Raw genomic sequence first — 16,479 nt, forward strand, 5'->3', positions numbered from 1 at the left:
AAAAGCTTCGGGACTTGCCCACTTGAATTGTCTGACTCGAAGGCTGAAGCCTCATATTATCTTCAGATGAAATCTGGAATGTGTTCTTTATGGAAAGAGGACTATGGATTTTGTCCCTCATCACTTACTTTGAAAGCGTATTAGAAACGTATCTTTTATTGGCCAGTATGAACAGGAGGAATGATTACAGCTAGCGAAAGCTGGTTCAATATTCATATAGGCACTTGATTATTGTCTGAAAACACATTTGGAAAATTGTGAACCTGTAACACTAATCTTGCAAGAGATCCAGAAACACTGATAATGGGCCCCTGTAGTTTCATCTAAAATTACTGAAAGCAACTTCTTTCCACAGGTCCAATAAAAGTAAAGCATGCCCACTGGTGTTTTGATGCTGCTTTCGTGACCAGGTCTTACTCAGTAATAGGAGGACCTTGGTAGGACATTACCCTGGTTTAATGAAGAAATAAAACACAAAACAGCGAGCAATGATAGGGACTGACCATAAAAAAAAGTAATTTAAAACTGTATTATTAAAAAACGATTCAACTGCTCATTCATTAAAAGGTGTATTTTTTTTTATAAGAAATTAAAAAAAAAAAAAAAAAAAAAAGCAAAACATTTTTTTCTTCGTTTCCACAGAAACTACTGCAGAGGAGCATCATCTGTGTGTTTTAAAGCCAAATGAGCCTTATTAACTTCAATTGTTTAGAAAGGTTGGTATGGAATTACAGGACAAATGTGCAGTACATTTTGTCTGATAACGCCTGATCATTTCTGCGACAGTAAATGTTTCTTTTAAAAAAAGCAACTAGTAACTAGTCTGCTAACTGGTGGTTTACCCCATTTTGCTACTAACTAAAGCAAATCAAATAGACTTACTGAATAGGTGATTTGATCGCGAGTCCTGCAACCAAATGAGAGCTGAAATCAGAGCAGCAGAGGTGGAGGAGTCGTTACAACTGGGTCATTGCTGCCATCTACTGCGACAACAAGGTTAAAACAAGAACAAGTTCAACACCGGAGAAAACTAGACAAGTCTTAATAATATAGGTATATATTTATTCATACGTACATAGTCATTTATATCGGTTAATTGTAAAAAAAAAAAAAAAAAAAACAACAAAAAAACAAGAAAGAAAGAAAGAAAAGAAAAGAAAAAAGGAAAAGATTTACAGTAATTATATGAACTACAGTCATTGTCAAAATTGTTTTTGAAATTTTTCTGGTGTCAATCTACCATGAATACACACTGTAGATTCAACTCTTGCCCTCTGTCCTAATCCTCAACCTCACTCCAGTGTTTGGGACCGAAAATGCATGAAACAAACGGATCCAGAGCGTGGTAGTTCGGACCTCCGGGTAAACTGGTGGAAGGTGTGACGGAAGAACACCAAAGTGTTTGATAACGAGAGAAAAGAATAAGTTGAGTGTTTTGCTTCGCAGAGCCTGTAGTGTATTTTGTACCATGAAAAGGCTGACGAAATGTTGTGGTCTTTTGTACAAATAAAACCATCAGGAGCAGGTTGAGCATTATTACCTGTAATCCGTTCAAAGTGTTCGCCTTGAAAGCACATGTCAGCTGCAGTGATGACTCAGCCTGTGCCACATACGGTGCATGAACAGGGCACGCAGGTGTTACATCCAGGCTCATAGTCTAAATCCTATGACTTTTCCTTTTTCCTCCGGTTAATTGTCTTATCCCCAAAGCACAGTGGGAAAGTACAATAAATATCTCCGCCATTTTGACTCTTGGTTGCTCCCTAATCCTTCTGTAAACCCCCATTCAAACAAAACAGATCAGACTGGATTACACTGGATTCATCTCAGCTTGTATTATCCTGCCTGTCGTCAGCTGTCAAATCTCAAACCAAATAGAATCATCATTCAGAGTGTCGCCTGATGGCACGAATCTTAAACCAGAACGGGTACATCTGAGAGTGATAAACATTTCACACTGGGTTTACCAGTTTCTATCTTGCTGAATGTAATTGGGCCGGGTGCGTTATGGGAGGGGGTTTTGGAAAAGCAAGCCATAAAAATTAAAAGGAGATGAAAGCACACTTACGGGAGAAAAACCTGTTTCTGCTTAAGTGACACACAATGCCTGAACAGCCATCCCGAGGACTTCTCCTTGATGGAAACATTCAATAAGTACAACTCACATCATACATACATGTCATCATGAACTCCTCCTGAACTCACATAAAAATATCTCACATTTAACATTTATTACAATTGCACTGGTGCCAACAATTCCCCTGGACAAAGGCTACACTCTGGACATTTAGTAACGACAAACTCTTGATAAAAACACAAACTCCCTCTGATCCCAACTGAGGACTGGAGGAGGGCTCACAACTCAACTTGGAGACACTGAACTCATGACTTCAAACAGAAAGCTGGCGCAATCCAAACCACATCAAAACAGAAATGCAAAGAAAGAGAAAAGGTAGAGATCCAGAAGAAATCAGACAGAAAAGCAGTAAAAGACACATTTATAAAATGAAATGGGAAGAAAAGAGACACAGAATAAAGCAGGTGCAAGTGCAGGAGAAGATATTCCATAAGAAAAGGCTTCAATACTTCATAGGGCGGGGGTCCGAAGTCCGTTAAAGCCCTCTGTTGTGACAAAAATCATTCCAAAATATCTGTCAGCAGGCCAGAGTTGTGCGCTCAAGATTCTCTTTCAGTGACTCCCCCGGTCTGAGCTGGTCGTCACTTCCGGCAACGTCACTGGTCCCAGACAGACAGGGGACGTCACAGGTGGCAGGGTGTAACTCGCTTTTTATCTGTTCCCTGCAAGGCCTCATGGGAGTTGAGGAGCCGCCGATGCCACTCCGACGTCGGGCATGTCCTCTCACCACCGCGCGTGTGGTTCACAAGTTCCTCGTCATCAGGAACCATCACCGATGTGAAAACAATAGAAACTAAATGAAATCAAACTAGACGAAAATAGATGTACTTTGATTGTTTTCAGTTGGCTTTTTCTTTCCATTGTCCTGGACTGATAGCATGAACTCATGTAGTGATGTCTTTTTTTTTTTTTTTTTTTTTTTCTCCTTCTTCTGTCAAAAGAGTATCTTTATAACTTTTCTCTTGTTGACGTGAGCTCTCACAGGGCCAGCATCAGTTTTTTCGTCAAACTCCAGGTTGAGTACTGGCTCCGTTTTACTCTCCAAAGCTCCAGCACATATTCCCACACACATCTGTACTTAAACAAGCATGTGTGAGCTTCGCCATAGGTCCCTAAGAGAGACCCATTGACAGCAATCTCTGCCCAATCCATTATCATCATCATCTGTTGTTTAGCTGGCTACGCAACAGATGATTCTCGGACTCCCACGGTCCTCGTATATGTACAATTAGATTTTAAAAAACTAGAGGTGTTACATGCAACATTTGGCATCTTCTTGAGTCCTCACTTGTGAGTCTTAAATGGTGTCCATTTTTAGAAAAATATTAAACTGTCTTTTTTTTTTTTCTTCAGTATATTGAAGCTTCTGATTGTAACAGAGAGACAGAGAGAGGTGAGGGTACAAGTGTAGCAAGCTCAGTGTATGTATTCAAGTGAGGATTTGTATTGGTGTGTGTTGTTAGTAAAATGCCAGTCTTAAAATTCAAGATGGTTGTCTTTTTAAAGTGTCTCATCTTTGTTTTACTGTAAGTGCAAATAGCTGCAAGTATGCTTTTTTTTTTTTTTTAAACCAGAAAAACAGGCTTTCTGCTGCTTTACGTGTGTGTGCTGGGGTTGTCGCCAGTCCACTGGCTGCATCGCTGCCCCCTTTTTGAAATGAACAGCCTATAGAACAAAACTAACACAGGTCTTACTCAAGTGCAGTTCCCGTCTAGAGGTAGCGGTTAAGTGACCTTCTACACAGAGGGAGGTGTGTGCAAGAGGTTAAGTGGGACCTTTCAGCCTATTTAATATTCTGTTTAAAAGCTGTCACTGCAGTTTTTTCTCAAAGTGCTAAATAAGTGAAGTGTACGGCTGCTCAAAAATACAGCACAACGGTTTTGGATCTTGTCACGTAATTCTTTAAATAATTATTTTGTACTTCACTTGATGAAAAGTTAAATCCCTTCACGGTGGTGATCACATTTGATTTTTACATAACCCTCTTTTTAATACTGGTTCGTGAATTGAACACAGCTCAGGAATGTTGACATTCTTCTAAGAGTTAATCTGTGCGCGTGTGTCTTTATATCAGCATGTATGAAAGGCTGTTGTGTTTGTGTATGTGTTTGTGTGGTGGGGAGAGTTGGGAATGTTTTTGGGAAAGTTACCCAAGACCCTGTAGTGTTGTTTGGCTCTCTCCCTCTCTCTGCAGCTCAAAAAGGGGGACACACCAGCATGTACTCTATGACAGGGGGCCGGGAGGGGGACAGCAGGTCAGGGGTCAAGTGACGGGCTGCGGGGAACGTGTACGAGGGACACAGGGACAGGGAAGGGGGTTGTTGTCTTTACATCATAGCAGGACACAGCAGCGGCAAAACCTTTGACGGCTGCCCCCGACGGAGGGGGGCGGAGTGACGGGAGCGAAGTATGCATGCACTTTGATGTTAGGCAGATGAGTCTGTGGTAAAAAAGAAGGGGAAACAGATGGATATGTGTTAATGGTTCATTCAAATACTTGGAAAGCTGCACAAGGTAGCTTAATACATCAGTGGCTGTAGTGTGCCACAACACTTAAGTTAGTGAAAATTTTTAACTTCAATACCAAGAAATTGTATGAAGTGTCAGTAAATGCAAGCTACTGACAACAAGCTCATGTTTACCAACCCAGTCAGGCTGTGTGTGATTTAGATCAAAAATAAAAACCACAGATTCCAGCGTGATATGGACAGAGCGTTCACTTCCTGCTCTCGGAGAAGACAGTTTGTGGCTTTAAGCTAACAAGGCCAAGAACATAATGCTTGTGTGGACTGTGATCCAGGACTGTCATACTACATATCACAGTGAAATCTGACCTCTTCTTCCTTGCTTGACAAGTGTAATTCTCAGTGCTGTAACTGGTGACCAAAAGCTGCAGTGCACCAGTCTATGCTCCTACATCAATACTGTTGTAATATACAGAAGTATTTTGCCATCAGTGGCAGAACTGATGTAATGTTGCTGAAATTCTCTGCTATCTTGAATTTTACATTGAAATCACCTACACTCTTCAGAAAGACATGTTTTCGATACTTTAGATGTATTCCTTTAAGGAGGAATAGTTAAACATTTCAGGAAATACGCCTATTTGCTGTGTAGACTTAGATGGGAAAAATCGATATCGCTTTCAAGTCTGTACAGTAAATATGAAACCTCTGTTAGCTTTGCTTAGCGCAAAGACTGGAAATAGGGGAAACAGCTAACCCGGCTCTGTCCATAGAAAAACCAAAATCCACCTACAACCTCCACAACTCCCTTATTAAGAGAGGTGACAGCGCCTGGCCAAGAAATAGTCCAGCAGATAACTCCCCATAAAACCACAACATGAAGTTTTTACACTTTGGTTTTTGTATGGATCAAGCAAACAAGGTGTTATGGTAACTTCATTTTGTTACCTTTGGACAGAGCCAGGCTAACTGTAGTGTTGAAATTTTCATCTAAGTCTTGGCAAGAGGCATTAACGAAACATCCTGTGTATGGAATGGATGTGTTCACTCTGATAGCAACTCTTGGACGTTGACATGTGGGATAGCAGGCCTCATAAGGGATCGTATTTGTGTTAGTGCAGTGGCTGTGCTCCAAATGTGACTTTACAAAAAGGTAAAGAGTTAACACCTACTCATCATCATCATAAACAAATAAAATTTCTTGGTTGACTGCATGACTGTCTAAACCCAAACACATCAACCATCTGGCAGTGCTTAGAGTGGCGGGCATTATACCATCATTCAACATTCAGCCAACGGAAATGTAAACATTTTTGACACTGAATACAATTTTTTGCCAAAATGGCATATGTTGAGTTCACAACATTGGGGTTTACAGTACATTCTGCATATGAATCATAGCTTACTCACTGCTGTTAGCCCCTACAACTCACCCTTAGTCTCTTGATACCAGCCCGGGTGATCTGCTGGCAGTCATAGAGCTCAATGCGATCCAGACTATGGCAGCTCTTCAGGTGCTCCAGTGAGGCGTCTGTGATCAGGGGGCAGTTGTCCAGCTCGATCACCTCCAGACGGTCGTGAGCACAGGGGCCGCTGCCGAGGTGTCTGATGCCATCATCAGTGATCAGCTCACAGTGTGACAGACTCTACAGGAACACAGTGGTACCAACGCAGGAGCTCTATTACTCAACTGTCTCTTAAAACAAGCTTCGATTTGGTGCTTGTAAATGCTATAGGGGTAAAATATAAAAACTCACCAGAACTTGCAAACGTGGGCAGTGGATAGACAGCTGGATGAGGGTTCCATCTGTGATCTGATGCAAAGGTGAAAAGCAACAAATGTCATAACTACAGACTACATACAACAACGATGTAAACGTTATTTATGTAGCTCAGATTGTTTATTTACCTGCACACATTCTTCTAAATCCATTTTCTCAAGCTCATGACAATTCTACAGGAGAGAAATAGGGACATTAAAACAGAGACAGACTGCATTATCTACTGGGGATTTGAGTAAATTTTGCTTTTTGGGACAAATAATGCTTGAAATATTTTGTCTTGCAGACATTTTGTAACCAAAAATGAACGTCATCTCAAATTTAAATATTTGATTCCGGGATCAAAGAGTCTGGTCTCTGCGTGCGTGCATGCAACCAAGAGACAAGATTCCCCACTCACCCTTGCTAATGTTGTGAAGCCCACATCTGTAAGCTGAGAGCAACGAGCCACTTCTAAAATTCTGAAAGGAGAACAGGAGGAGCAGAGAGTTGCACAATGGCAGCATCACTTACAGTCTACCACTTTTCTGAGTTCTTGCACAGAGAGGGCAGATCGCACTTTAAAGAAACTAGATCTACAGTAGCAAGGCTTGAGGTATCTTTACTGCAGAAAGGTTACCATTTATTCTTTTAATTTATTCATGATTTCCATTTATACTTCAATCTTGACTGCGGGATTCAGCTTAAAATTAATCTTAAAGGCTTGTTTTCTTTCATTCTATTTTTTTAGCCCCACTTGTTTACTATTAGATCTAATTTTCGACCATGTTAAGCAAAACTCTTAAAGTAAGTTATAACATCAGTTAATGCATTACACTCAAGTGAAATAATTTCACATTCAAGGTGGAAGTCAGTCACTTGTGCTACACAGGAAAATAATAAGACTAATTATCAAACTAAATGGCTTGGTTCATTTTTTGCAGGGTCTAGGAAGGTGTCCATATAGAAGTTCAGAGTGAGGATGTGAGTGTACATCTCAAAGGTTACCTGAGGCGGGGGCAGTTCTGTCCCAGGGCGTGAAGGATGGCGTCTGTGATGTTGGCACAGCCCGACACACACAGAGACTGCAGGCGGTGACAACCTCTGCAAATTGTGATGAGCCCCTCATCCGTGATCTGCTGCTCACAGAAGGAGAGTGTTTGCTTTTGCAGGTCACTTAAATCCACATCTATGAGTTGTGAAAACATACCACCTTTTCCTGTACTCACTGCTGGCTACGCATCAAAGGCAATCAATGTATGAATTTATATACATCAATGTATCACCCTAATACTCAGCTAGAGAGAGCAATTTCTTTCCCCTGCAATGTTGTTTGAAGTACTGTTAGAGAAAACTCGGAGGAGATCATACAGAGGAAGAGGAGGTGAAAATGGGCTAGTCAAGAGAAAAAAGGAAGAAGACCAAAAAGCAGACTTTAACCAAGACGAGGAACAACTGGAACAAGATGAGACGATGCGTTCCTGAGGTGTGAGATTAAGGCAGAAGGAGGAAGAGGAGAGCTTTCAGGTGGAGATGAAGTAAGGGGATGTTAAGGACAGGTACAGTCAGAAACTTATATGGAATGTCTGAGCAGGCTTCACAGACTTTGGGCTACATGGGCCGGACGGGACCATCAGCTGCCCACAATAAGCTTTGCATTGAAGATCAAAGTGTGTACTTGGTGACCATCAGCCCATTCCCTGGAAACTACTGAGCTGAGTACTTTTTATTTAGAGGTTTAATAAATCGTTTACAGAGAGACATTTCAACCTAATAAAATGTGGCTACATTGAAAGTACAAAACAATTGTTTTGTCCTGATTAATTCAATTCATCTTCTAGCCATCTGAACTGTACTCACTGAACATGTCTGCAAGTTGAGTGTGACCAGCTCTGGACAGTGAGCCCCAATATGCTTCAGAGCCTCATCTTCTAGCTGTGAAAGACGTCAACAGAGAAAAGACAACAGTCCTCTGAAATCAAACTACACTTGCATGGTAAGCTCACCCCACCAAACCCCTCTACTGTCACTGCCATAAAGGGTTGTTCAAAATATCACTTCTTGGTCTAAGATAATACAATTCAACAACACCATAAACTACAGCCATTAAAATGACCATGAAGTTGAGTCAAAACCTCCGGTAACTGAGTGTGTACTGTATGTTGTTATTTGTTTTGTCCCTTAAATTCCCGATCTGTGACTTCTTCATAGAAATACATGGTTGTCTCTTCATGCTGTACTGTTGATATAACAGGAGGACACTAAATGAAGGCTTTCACATTTGCTGTAAACAACGTTGGCTATGTCTTTCCTCAGAAACATCCTTAGCTGCACAGGAAGTGATGCATTGTATGTCTGTGGTAACAGCAACTGTTTTCTATTTGGAATGAAAATAAGAGGAACTTGGCAGTTTGAATTTTAAGTGATGGCTGCTATGACGAAACACACAAGAAAATAGTGAATCTACAGAATATAAGCTTACTGTTGAGCAGTAAGAACAGTAAAACTAAGAAGTCTCTGGTGGAACCTAATAATTTATACAAATGAAGTTGCTTTCAGATTTATCCAATTGTGTTTTATACTGAATTAAACGATCTGTAACTCATTATACAATAAACACCTAAATCATTAGCCACGGTTCTCAAACCGTACCTGTGTGCAGCCCTTGAGGAAAAGGCCCTTGAGTCCAGGGCAGGAGCGCACCAGGGCCTGGATGCCATCCTTGGTGACCTGATCACACCAGGATATATTGAGCTGCTCGAGCAAGGGACAACCCTCACTGAGGAGGAGGAGGAAAAAGAAGAGAAAGACAGGTGAGAAGTTAAAGCACATCTTCTACAACCCCTGTATTAACTGTATGAAATGCTTAAAATTTTAAAAATGTCAAACTCTGCCTCTGCACCTACATCCCTTTCGTCTGGTGGCGTGGTCATACTTAGGCACAGTAACTTTCCTGAATATACTGTAAAGCCAAGGTAAGTACACACCAAAGTGTTGACCCTACACACCTGAGAGCTTTGAGTGACATGTTGGTGATTGAGGTACAGGAGGCAAGGTCCAGGTGCTTCAGCTTTGGACAGAACTTACTGAGGCTATTACACGTGCTGCAGAGGAGAAAGACAATGAGCGTTTAAAGGAGAAAACTGCCTCATGATTCATTAGCAGCCCTGTTACATGAACTATGCACACACCTGTCGGTGATCTTGGTGCAGCCGTTCAGACTAAGCAGCTCAATGTTCCTGCAGTTCTGTGAGAAAGTCCTACAGAAAAAAAACAAAAAAACAAACATTTATGTGATGGCAGTTAAACTGAACTTTCTCTCTCCTCTCCCCTCTCTCTTCTCTCCCCTCTCTCCCCTCTCTCTCTCTCTCTCTCTCTCCTCTCCCCCCCCAGGGTCTGAACTAGAACTAGAATTTCTGTCGGGCTACATCCTTGCCAAACTCACCTCAGGGCACTGTCACCCACACCCAGGCACCCCCGCAGGCTCAGCTTCCTAAGAAACCCCCCACATCGCTTTGAGATGTTCTCCACCACCCGGCCCTACAACAAAAACAAGCCACTTAGCCTGCTATATTTGCTTCTACACCTGTGATTTAAAGTGATGAGAGAAATTAAGAGTTAAGAGTGTAGGGAAAAGTAAACAGTAAAGACTGACGTTACAGGTAGAGAGTACGGTAGATGGACGGTCAGATCAGACTTGCTCACCTCAATGTCCCTCTGGAAGTCAAAGAGGTCAATTCGTTGCCAGTTGCTGCCATCCAAGGCCAGAACATTCCAGGACTGAGAGCAGGGACGGAGAAAGACATTTAGGGTCAAGTTTTTTTTCTCAAACATATCACATACACACATAGAACACACACTAAAACACACAGACAAACACGTACAGTCACGCACACATGCATACACACACCTTGTGAACACAGACTCACCCGTGAGACCTGGGCACAGCGACAGAGTGTCACCACATCCAGAAAGGAGAAGATTCTGGAAGACAGACAGGGACGGTTAAGAGACCCTGATCCCCGCTGCCAGAAGCTTCCTCTTTACACTACACTCTGCCCTCAACTCAACCCTGTGTCTGCTTCCACTCATAGCAGAGGGCTGTGAGTAAATCTGCTAATATTGTCTTTGACTGTCAGCAGGATAGATGTGTTTACCCTGTTTGCAGGATAGATGTGTTTACTTTAAAGTGGGGTCCTGGCAAAGAAGGCACACAATCTGCTTCTAATGAACAGAGCTAGAAACTTAATGCAGGATCCTACAATGCAGCAAAAATTGTATTAGGGTTGAAGCAGGGCTGCAGTGAATTCCAGTGTAGCTTGCCAGCCTCACAAATCAGGGCGCTGCACCTGGCCAAGCAGGACAGAGTCAGCAGCTGCAGCACAGACAGTTTGGCTGGCAAAGCCGAGGCTTGAGTTATGGCCTTCATTTTCTGTTTGCTCAGGGTCTCTTGAGTTTTTTTTTTGGTCTGAAATCAATTTTAGTGTTGCACAGCCTCAAGGATCAGTTCTTTTTTACAGCTTTAGCATTGGGGGAGCAGAGAATCATGGTGAACGAGGGGATACTTGCATCCTAGTGGTTAGTTTAGTTGCAATATTTGCTAAAGGGCAAGTGAGCACACAGCATATGATCGTGAGATGCACAGTATGTCTGAGTGTGCATCTGTGTTTGAGGGGTTGGACAGGGAAGGTAGTGGTGCAAGGCCAATTGTGCCTTTGTGTATGATCTAATGTGCTGATCGGGAGCCAAGTCAGGGAGGGGGAGTGTTAAGTATGCAACATGCCATTTTTGTTTGCAAAGAAAAAAAGAAAGAAACCTGCAGAGAGTCTGACTGAAGTGTTTCAAAATGTCACTCACCGTAGCAACAGCTCCTTAGGCAGCTTCTTATTGATGACTGCCTCATCACTGTTTGTGAACATCTGAAAGGGTGCAGAGGATAACATTAGTCCTGGCAGCCTTTTTCAACATGGCTGGGGCCCCCTCTATCCACTCGCCTCACTCAAGGACGGCCCCAACACATAAGCAAGGATAAATGATAGTAATCTCATCAGCTAAGATAGATTCAATGTCAAATCTTGGGATAGCACGGAAGACAGAAGATAAGGCAGCGCAGGAGATAGGATTTTGTGTCTTCTACGCAAAAACAGCAGCAGGACTTTGTACTGTCCACTACGGAGCTGTAATGGCCTCTGCTTTCTTGTTATCTTTTCTGCATACATATTCTGTCTTCACTTCCTGTGTTGTTTACACTGTAGAGTTTGCACCAGTGTCCACATCAGCATGTACTGAGAATTGTACACTGGAGTCAGGTACAATATATCTTTTGTGACTCTCAGACGAATTGCTCCAGTTTTTGCAAACAGCTAATGGAGGTCCACAAAAATAGTGGTATGCTGTTTGAGCACAACTACTAGCCTATGATCCACAGAAAAATCGGCTACCGTACACAGAAGAGACAATAAATTAGCATTTATTAAGACCCAGCTAATTCAATAAATACAAACCCACTTACTGAGGACTGCAGTGTCCCCATAATTTGTGGTAAATCAAACTCTGCTGGATTGTAAAATGCAAGATGTTGAGACAATGACGTTTGGGAACATCCACTTAGTCACAACAAGGCAAATGAAGCAACATCTGGCCCAATCCATTTTCCTCCATAGATTTAGAAAGATAAATCTAAACCAGGGACAGGGTAATTGAGGGGTGGGGGCTTTGGTGTGTAAATAAAAAGTGCAGGAAGGCACGTTATTTACAAGAGGCAAACATCTGTGACAGGATCAACAAGGAATTTGCAAGTCCTCCTTACAGGTACAAATATGATCCACGATCTAAAAATAAATAAAAAGGTTTATCTATAGTGTTTAAACAAAAAAGTAATAATTAATGGGTCCTAACAGAGCATACTATGTGCTATTTTGATTATGGGTATCTACCCGAAAACCACATTCACAATAGTTCCAGATTCTGAGGAACTTACACTTAACCAAACCTATTCATCAGCTTCACAAAAACAAACTGACAGGTCTGCCTGTTGAAATTAATGGCTGAATCTTAAAAAAAAAAAAATACAGTCAGCTCTCTGTCAAAGCCTCTCTACGTCTCTCTGATAAACATACAAACTCCACATACACACACAGCTGTCTATGCAGGGGCTGCCTGCCAGCGTAGACGTTTAAAATTTTGAGGGAGCAAGAAGGGACAGACATTTCCCATTTGGATTTGGGCCAAATTGACTTTGACAGCTCGTGTTCCACAGCGCTACTTTCTGTCCAAATAATCCAGGGCCATTTCCAAAGAACCAGATGCGCATGGTCAACAGGCATACACTGTCCCCTTTTGTAATCTAACATAAAATGAACCTGATACTGCATGAATGTGAGCATTATGTTTTCTTCACTGGTCAGCTGTAGTCGGTGATGCAGGCCTGACAGGGGGTAAAAAGCTGGGGGGGGGGCGTAACCTCCAGCTGGAGATCATCATAAAGCAAAAACAAAGAGTGATAATATTTTTTAGAGAAACATTTATGTCCCTTCCTGAAAAGATCCCATCCTCAGATAAAATTTAGATTAGGTTTCACACTCGTAACAGTGGTGTCCACCATTAAGTTGACATCAAATCACTGGCTAAACTGCTTTCAGATATTTATGTTTATCCTCCACTACATCTATGGATGAAGTTATGGACCAAGAGATATATGAAATACCCAAGAGATAAGCCGCCTGCAATAAACAGATTGTACTGTTGCCTATAGTGTAAAATTCTTCAACAAGGTTGTGCGAATCGTTGGGGTTATTGTTTGCCTATTCCTTTTAACTGGGAAATAAAATTTTAAAGCATTAGTGCCTGTCTACTTTTCAGACTGCTGTAGTGTTTTGTTAAGGGCTAGTGTTCAACAGATCAGTATCTACTGCAGAACAGTGAAGCCAGACAGAATATAAGTGAAAACATCTGAGCAGGCCTTTCAAAATAAAACTCACTGGCATACACACCAGCACCGATGACGTCTGACCACTGGGTGTTTGTGATGGCAGACACCAACAGCTTCTTTCAGTTGGACCTCTGGGTTAACGCTAGGCTCAGTTTTTTTTAAAATAGATTTTAGTGTATTATCAATTGAAATAAATCAGTATAGTTTATATTTTTAATCCCATATCCTTTCTATAATAATTACTAAAGTGTAAAGATAGATCGCATATATTTTCATCAATAAAAAAAACAACAACAACACCAATCAATTATTGGCACCGACACTGAAAGATACATTAAGAAATTAAAATGAAACATTAACATTGTAAACACACTTATAGTGGACATCTTACAGGAACAAAATCCTCAATCCTTTATCCAGATGCAGCACAAAATCCAATGAAGGGTAGGCTAATTGTATTTGTCATAGCGAGAAACATGCTACTTATTAACATTTGTTTGAATTCTTCAAAATCATATAAAGATCACTTTTCAATAAGGGCGACTAGACTGAGAACATTGTGACCCATACATATAAATACACCATGGGCTAATCCAAACTGTATCACATCCATCACGCTGTAAATTGTACTGATTGCATTAATGTTTCAGACAAATAACAAAATTAGCTGTTTAAGATAGCACCTTTATCAGATTCTAATTGTTATACTCACTGACTAGGCCAAGCGCAGGCTTCCAGAATGAAAATTAAGAGTATATTTAGGCTTTTAGACTTATTTTATTGACTTACAGTGCATTTACATCTCTACAAAGTCATGTTGTGAAGAGGACCGTAGCTCTGGAAATCTATGTAAAATGTCACAATATACAGAGTGGAATCCCCTTTTCACACAAAAACCCATACTAGGCAACTTCGAAGGATGACTGGTAATTATTCACTTTTACTTTGAAGACAGAGTCAAGCCCCTCCTGGTATATGTGCTGTCCTAGAGTCCGGTTCACTTGACACAGCAGCCCTACCGCAGCTGTCGGGCCAGAAGGTAACGGCCTGAATCTTCTGAGTCGTCAGCTGTTGCACCGTTAAAAATAAATAAAACCACACACACAAATCCCATGCTATCTGGGGATTAAACAACACCGAGTGCTCGGGCTACACGGGCACGGTGTCACCGGCCGCGTACACGGCATTTGTGTACGAGTGTTCAGCAACACGTTCAGCTACGCTTGCGTGACTGCGAAAGTTTACGGTAAACGCCTCGGAACAACAACGCCCGTGGCTCGTGCGCGCGTACAGGTGGCCCGTTTGCTATCCGTGGGCTATAGGTTAACGTTGTGTGTCACACCGCGAGCAGCCCGGGGCCTGTTTGTTGATAGTTCCGTGCTAACACTGGGGGTGCGTGTAGCAGTCACAACCCGAGGCCCCCCACATCCGCAGCGGCCACGGATATGCACAACACTCCGGCTCGTCCGACAACCTAACAAAAGTCGTGTATTACATATCTATATACACGTATATACACACACACACACACACACACACACACACACACATATGCATATATACACACACACACACACACAAAATCACACCGAAGAATATATGGGGACAACTAAAAAAAAAAGCTAGAGCTTCTTAGAGTGAAGTCAACAAATTCCTTTTTCTGATAAATATGTTAATGTGTGCCGGAGCTGTCCTCGGCGTGCTCCATGTAGCCTCATTGTCTTTGTTTTGACGGCGCAAAGGGAAACGAGGACAACATTTTAGAGACATTTTAGAGGAAAAAAGAAAAACTTCCATTTATTCGGTGAACAGCGCGACGGGCTCAACGGGAAAACTGGACCGAGTTGTGTCCTCAACGAAATGACACGCATCGGCTATATGCTGTTTGAACAAAAACAACGGCGTTTGACCTAATCCCAAACACTGACTGCGGAGCTGCATCGGTAGCCTCACCGTAAGCGCAGTTTTGCAACAAATACAGCGACAGTCATCATGTAGGCCCATATCCTAACTTTTACAACGGCCACTTGAATGTGTGTCAGCGACTGTCAGTTAACGTTCACGGCCAACTCACCTCAAACCGGCTCCGTGAAACACCATTTACCTCCTTCCCCATGTCGGACGCTGGTTACCGACTCAATGAATTCGGTGTGGGAGCAGTAAAATGCAGATACGGGCCCTCTTCCTGCCGAGTCCCCTCCGCGACTATCATGCTACCGTCCTCTCGGTAGCTTCTGGGGTGCGGTGTCGTTGTTTTTCGACCTGTAACGCAAACGGTAAGACCTCTGGTTTCTGATAAAATATGGGCTATACAGGCAGCAGCCAGCCAATGAGCCAGTTCTCTTATCTGCTCGGGTTCGTCCGCACCTCCTCCTCCCCCCTATACAGCTTTCCATCCATGCACACAATAGCCTGACAGGAATAGGATCTGGCAGCCTAAAATGGAGCTTGTATTACGCCTACATCACTTAAAAATAACAAATATAATGAACTTCTGAGCCCTGTAGGCTATTTCCCAAACACAAAAAGGACACCGCCTTACCTATCCTACTTGCTGGCTGGTCCAAAGATAAATATCAAAATGGGGTGTCAACCTTTTGACAGACCGTGTAGCACGAATACCTGGATGAAGGCAACGGGGTTCAAGTGTGGATTTAAAATTTAGGCTATTTATTTAAAAAAAAAAAAAAAGAAGAAAAAGTTTGATCCCAGGTGATGGTAGATAGACCAGTTAGGACACTTGACAAATTTATATAGTTGATACTTTCCCCCATATAGTCTACCTAAAATAACAAATCTCCTATCTTAAGCGTATGTCTAATAATAATTAGTGATTTCCTCATGAAGGCTGTCATTGAAGTGTGGGCCAAAGCGTTCATAATTATTGTCACAATAAAGCTTACTGTACAGAAACGACCATAGAAGCGGAGGGTTTGGCGTTTTATGACACACTGAAATCCTAAAAGTTTATTAACTCTATTCTATCGTATTTATTCTCCCCAAGCAACTTTGTTATCACTGTAGGAAACGCCACTTCCGCGTTTTGTCGCGTTGGCCACGCCACAGTTAAACGGCGGATCCAATCGGCATCCAGGGTTGCTGCTCGTCACGCGGCGTCGTCTTGACCAGGGAACATAACGTCTGACAACAGCTCATTGCGTCTGGGGCTCCACATTAAAATACATC

General features: G+C 42.1%; 1 protein-coding gene across 1 annotated transcript; it reads right to left on the minus strand.

The window, feature by feature from the left end:
* Positions 1 to 3,036: 3,036 nt before the first annotated feature.
* fbxl20 (F-box and leucine-rich repeat protein 20) lies at positions 3,037 to 15,816 on the minus strand. Its single transcript, XM_040120313.1, has 15 exons — positions 15,368 to 15,816; positions 11,220 to 11,281; positions 10,292 to 10,346; positions 10,068 to 10,142; positions 9,808 to 9,902; positions 9,554 to 9,622; positions 9,371 to 9,466; positions 9,015 to 9,141; positions 8,223 to 8,297; positions 7,371 to 7,501; positions 6,784 to 6,844; positions 6,512 to 6,556; positions 6,360 to 6,416; positions 6,036 to 6,248; positions 3,037 to 4,577 (listed from the first exon to the last, which is right to left on the minus strand). The coding sequence occupies exons 1-15, from the start codon at positions 15,407 to 15,409 to the stop codon at positions 4,470 to 4,472; spliced, it is 1,311 nt and encodes a 436-aa protein (XP_039976247.1). The 5' UTR covers positions 15,410 to 15,816; the 3' UTR covers positions 3,037 to 4,469.
* Positions 15,817 to 16,479: the final 663 nt, after the last annotated feature.

This window comes from Xiphias gladius, chromosome 3 (genome assembly GCF_016859285.1).
Source record: "Xiphias gladius isolate SHS-SW01 ecotype Sanya breed wild chromosome 3, ASM1685928v1, whole genome shotgun sequence".
NCBI classification, from domain to species: domain Eukaryota; kingdom Metazoa; phylum Chordata; class Actinopteri; order Istiophoriformes; family Xiphiidae; genus Xiphias; species Xiphias gladius.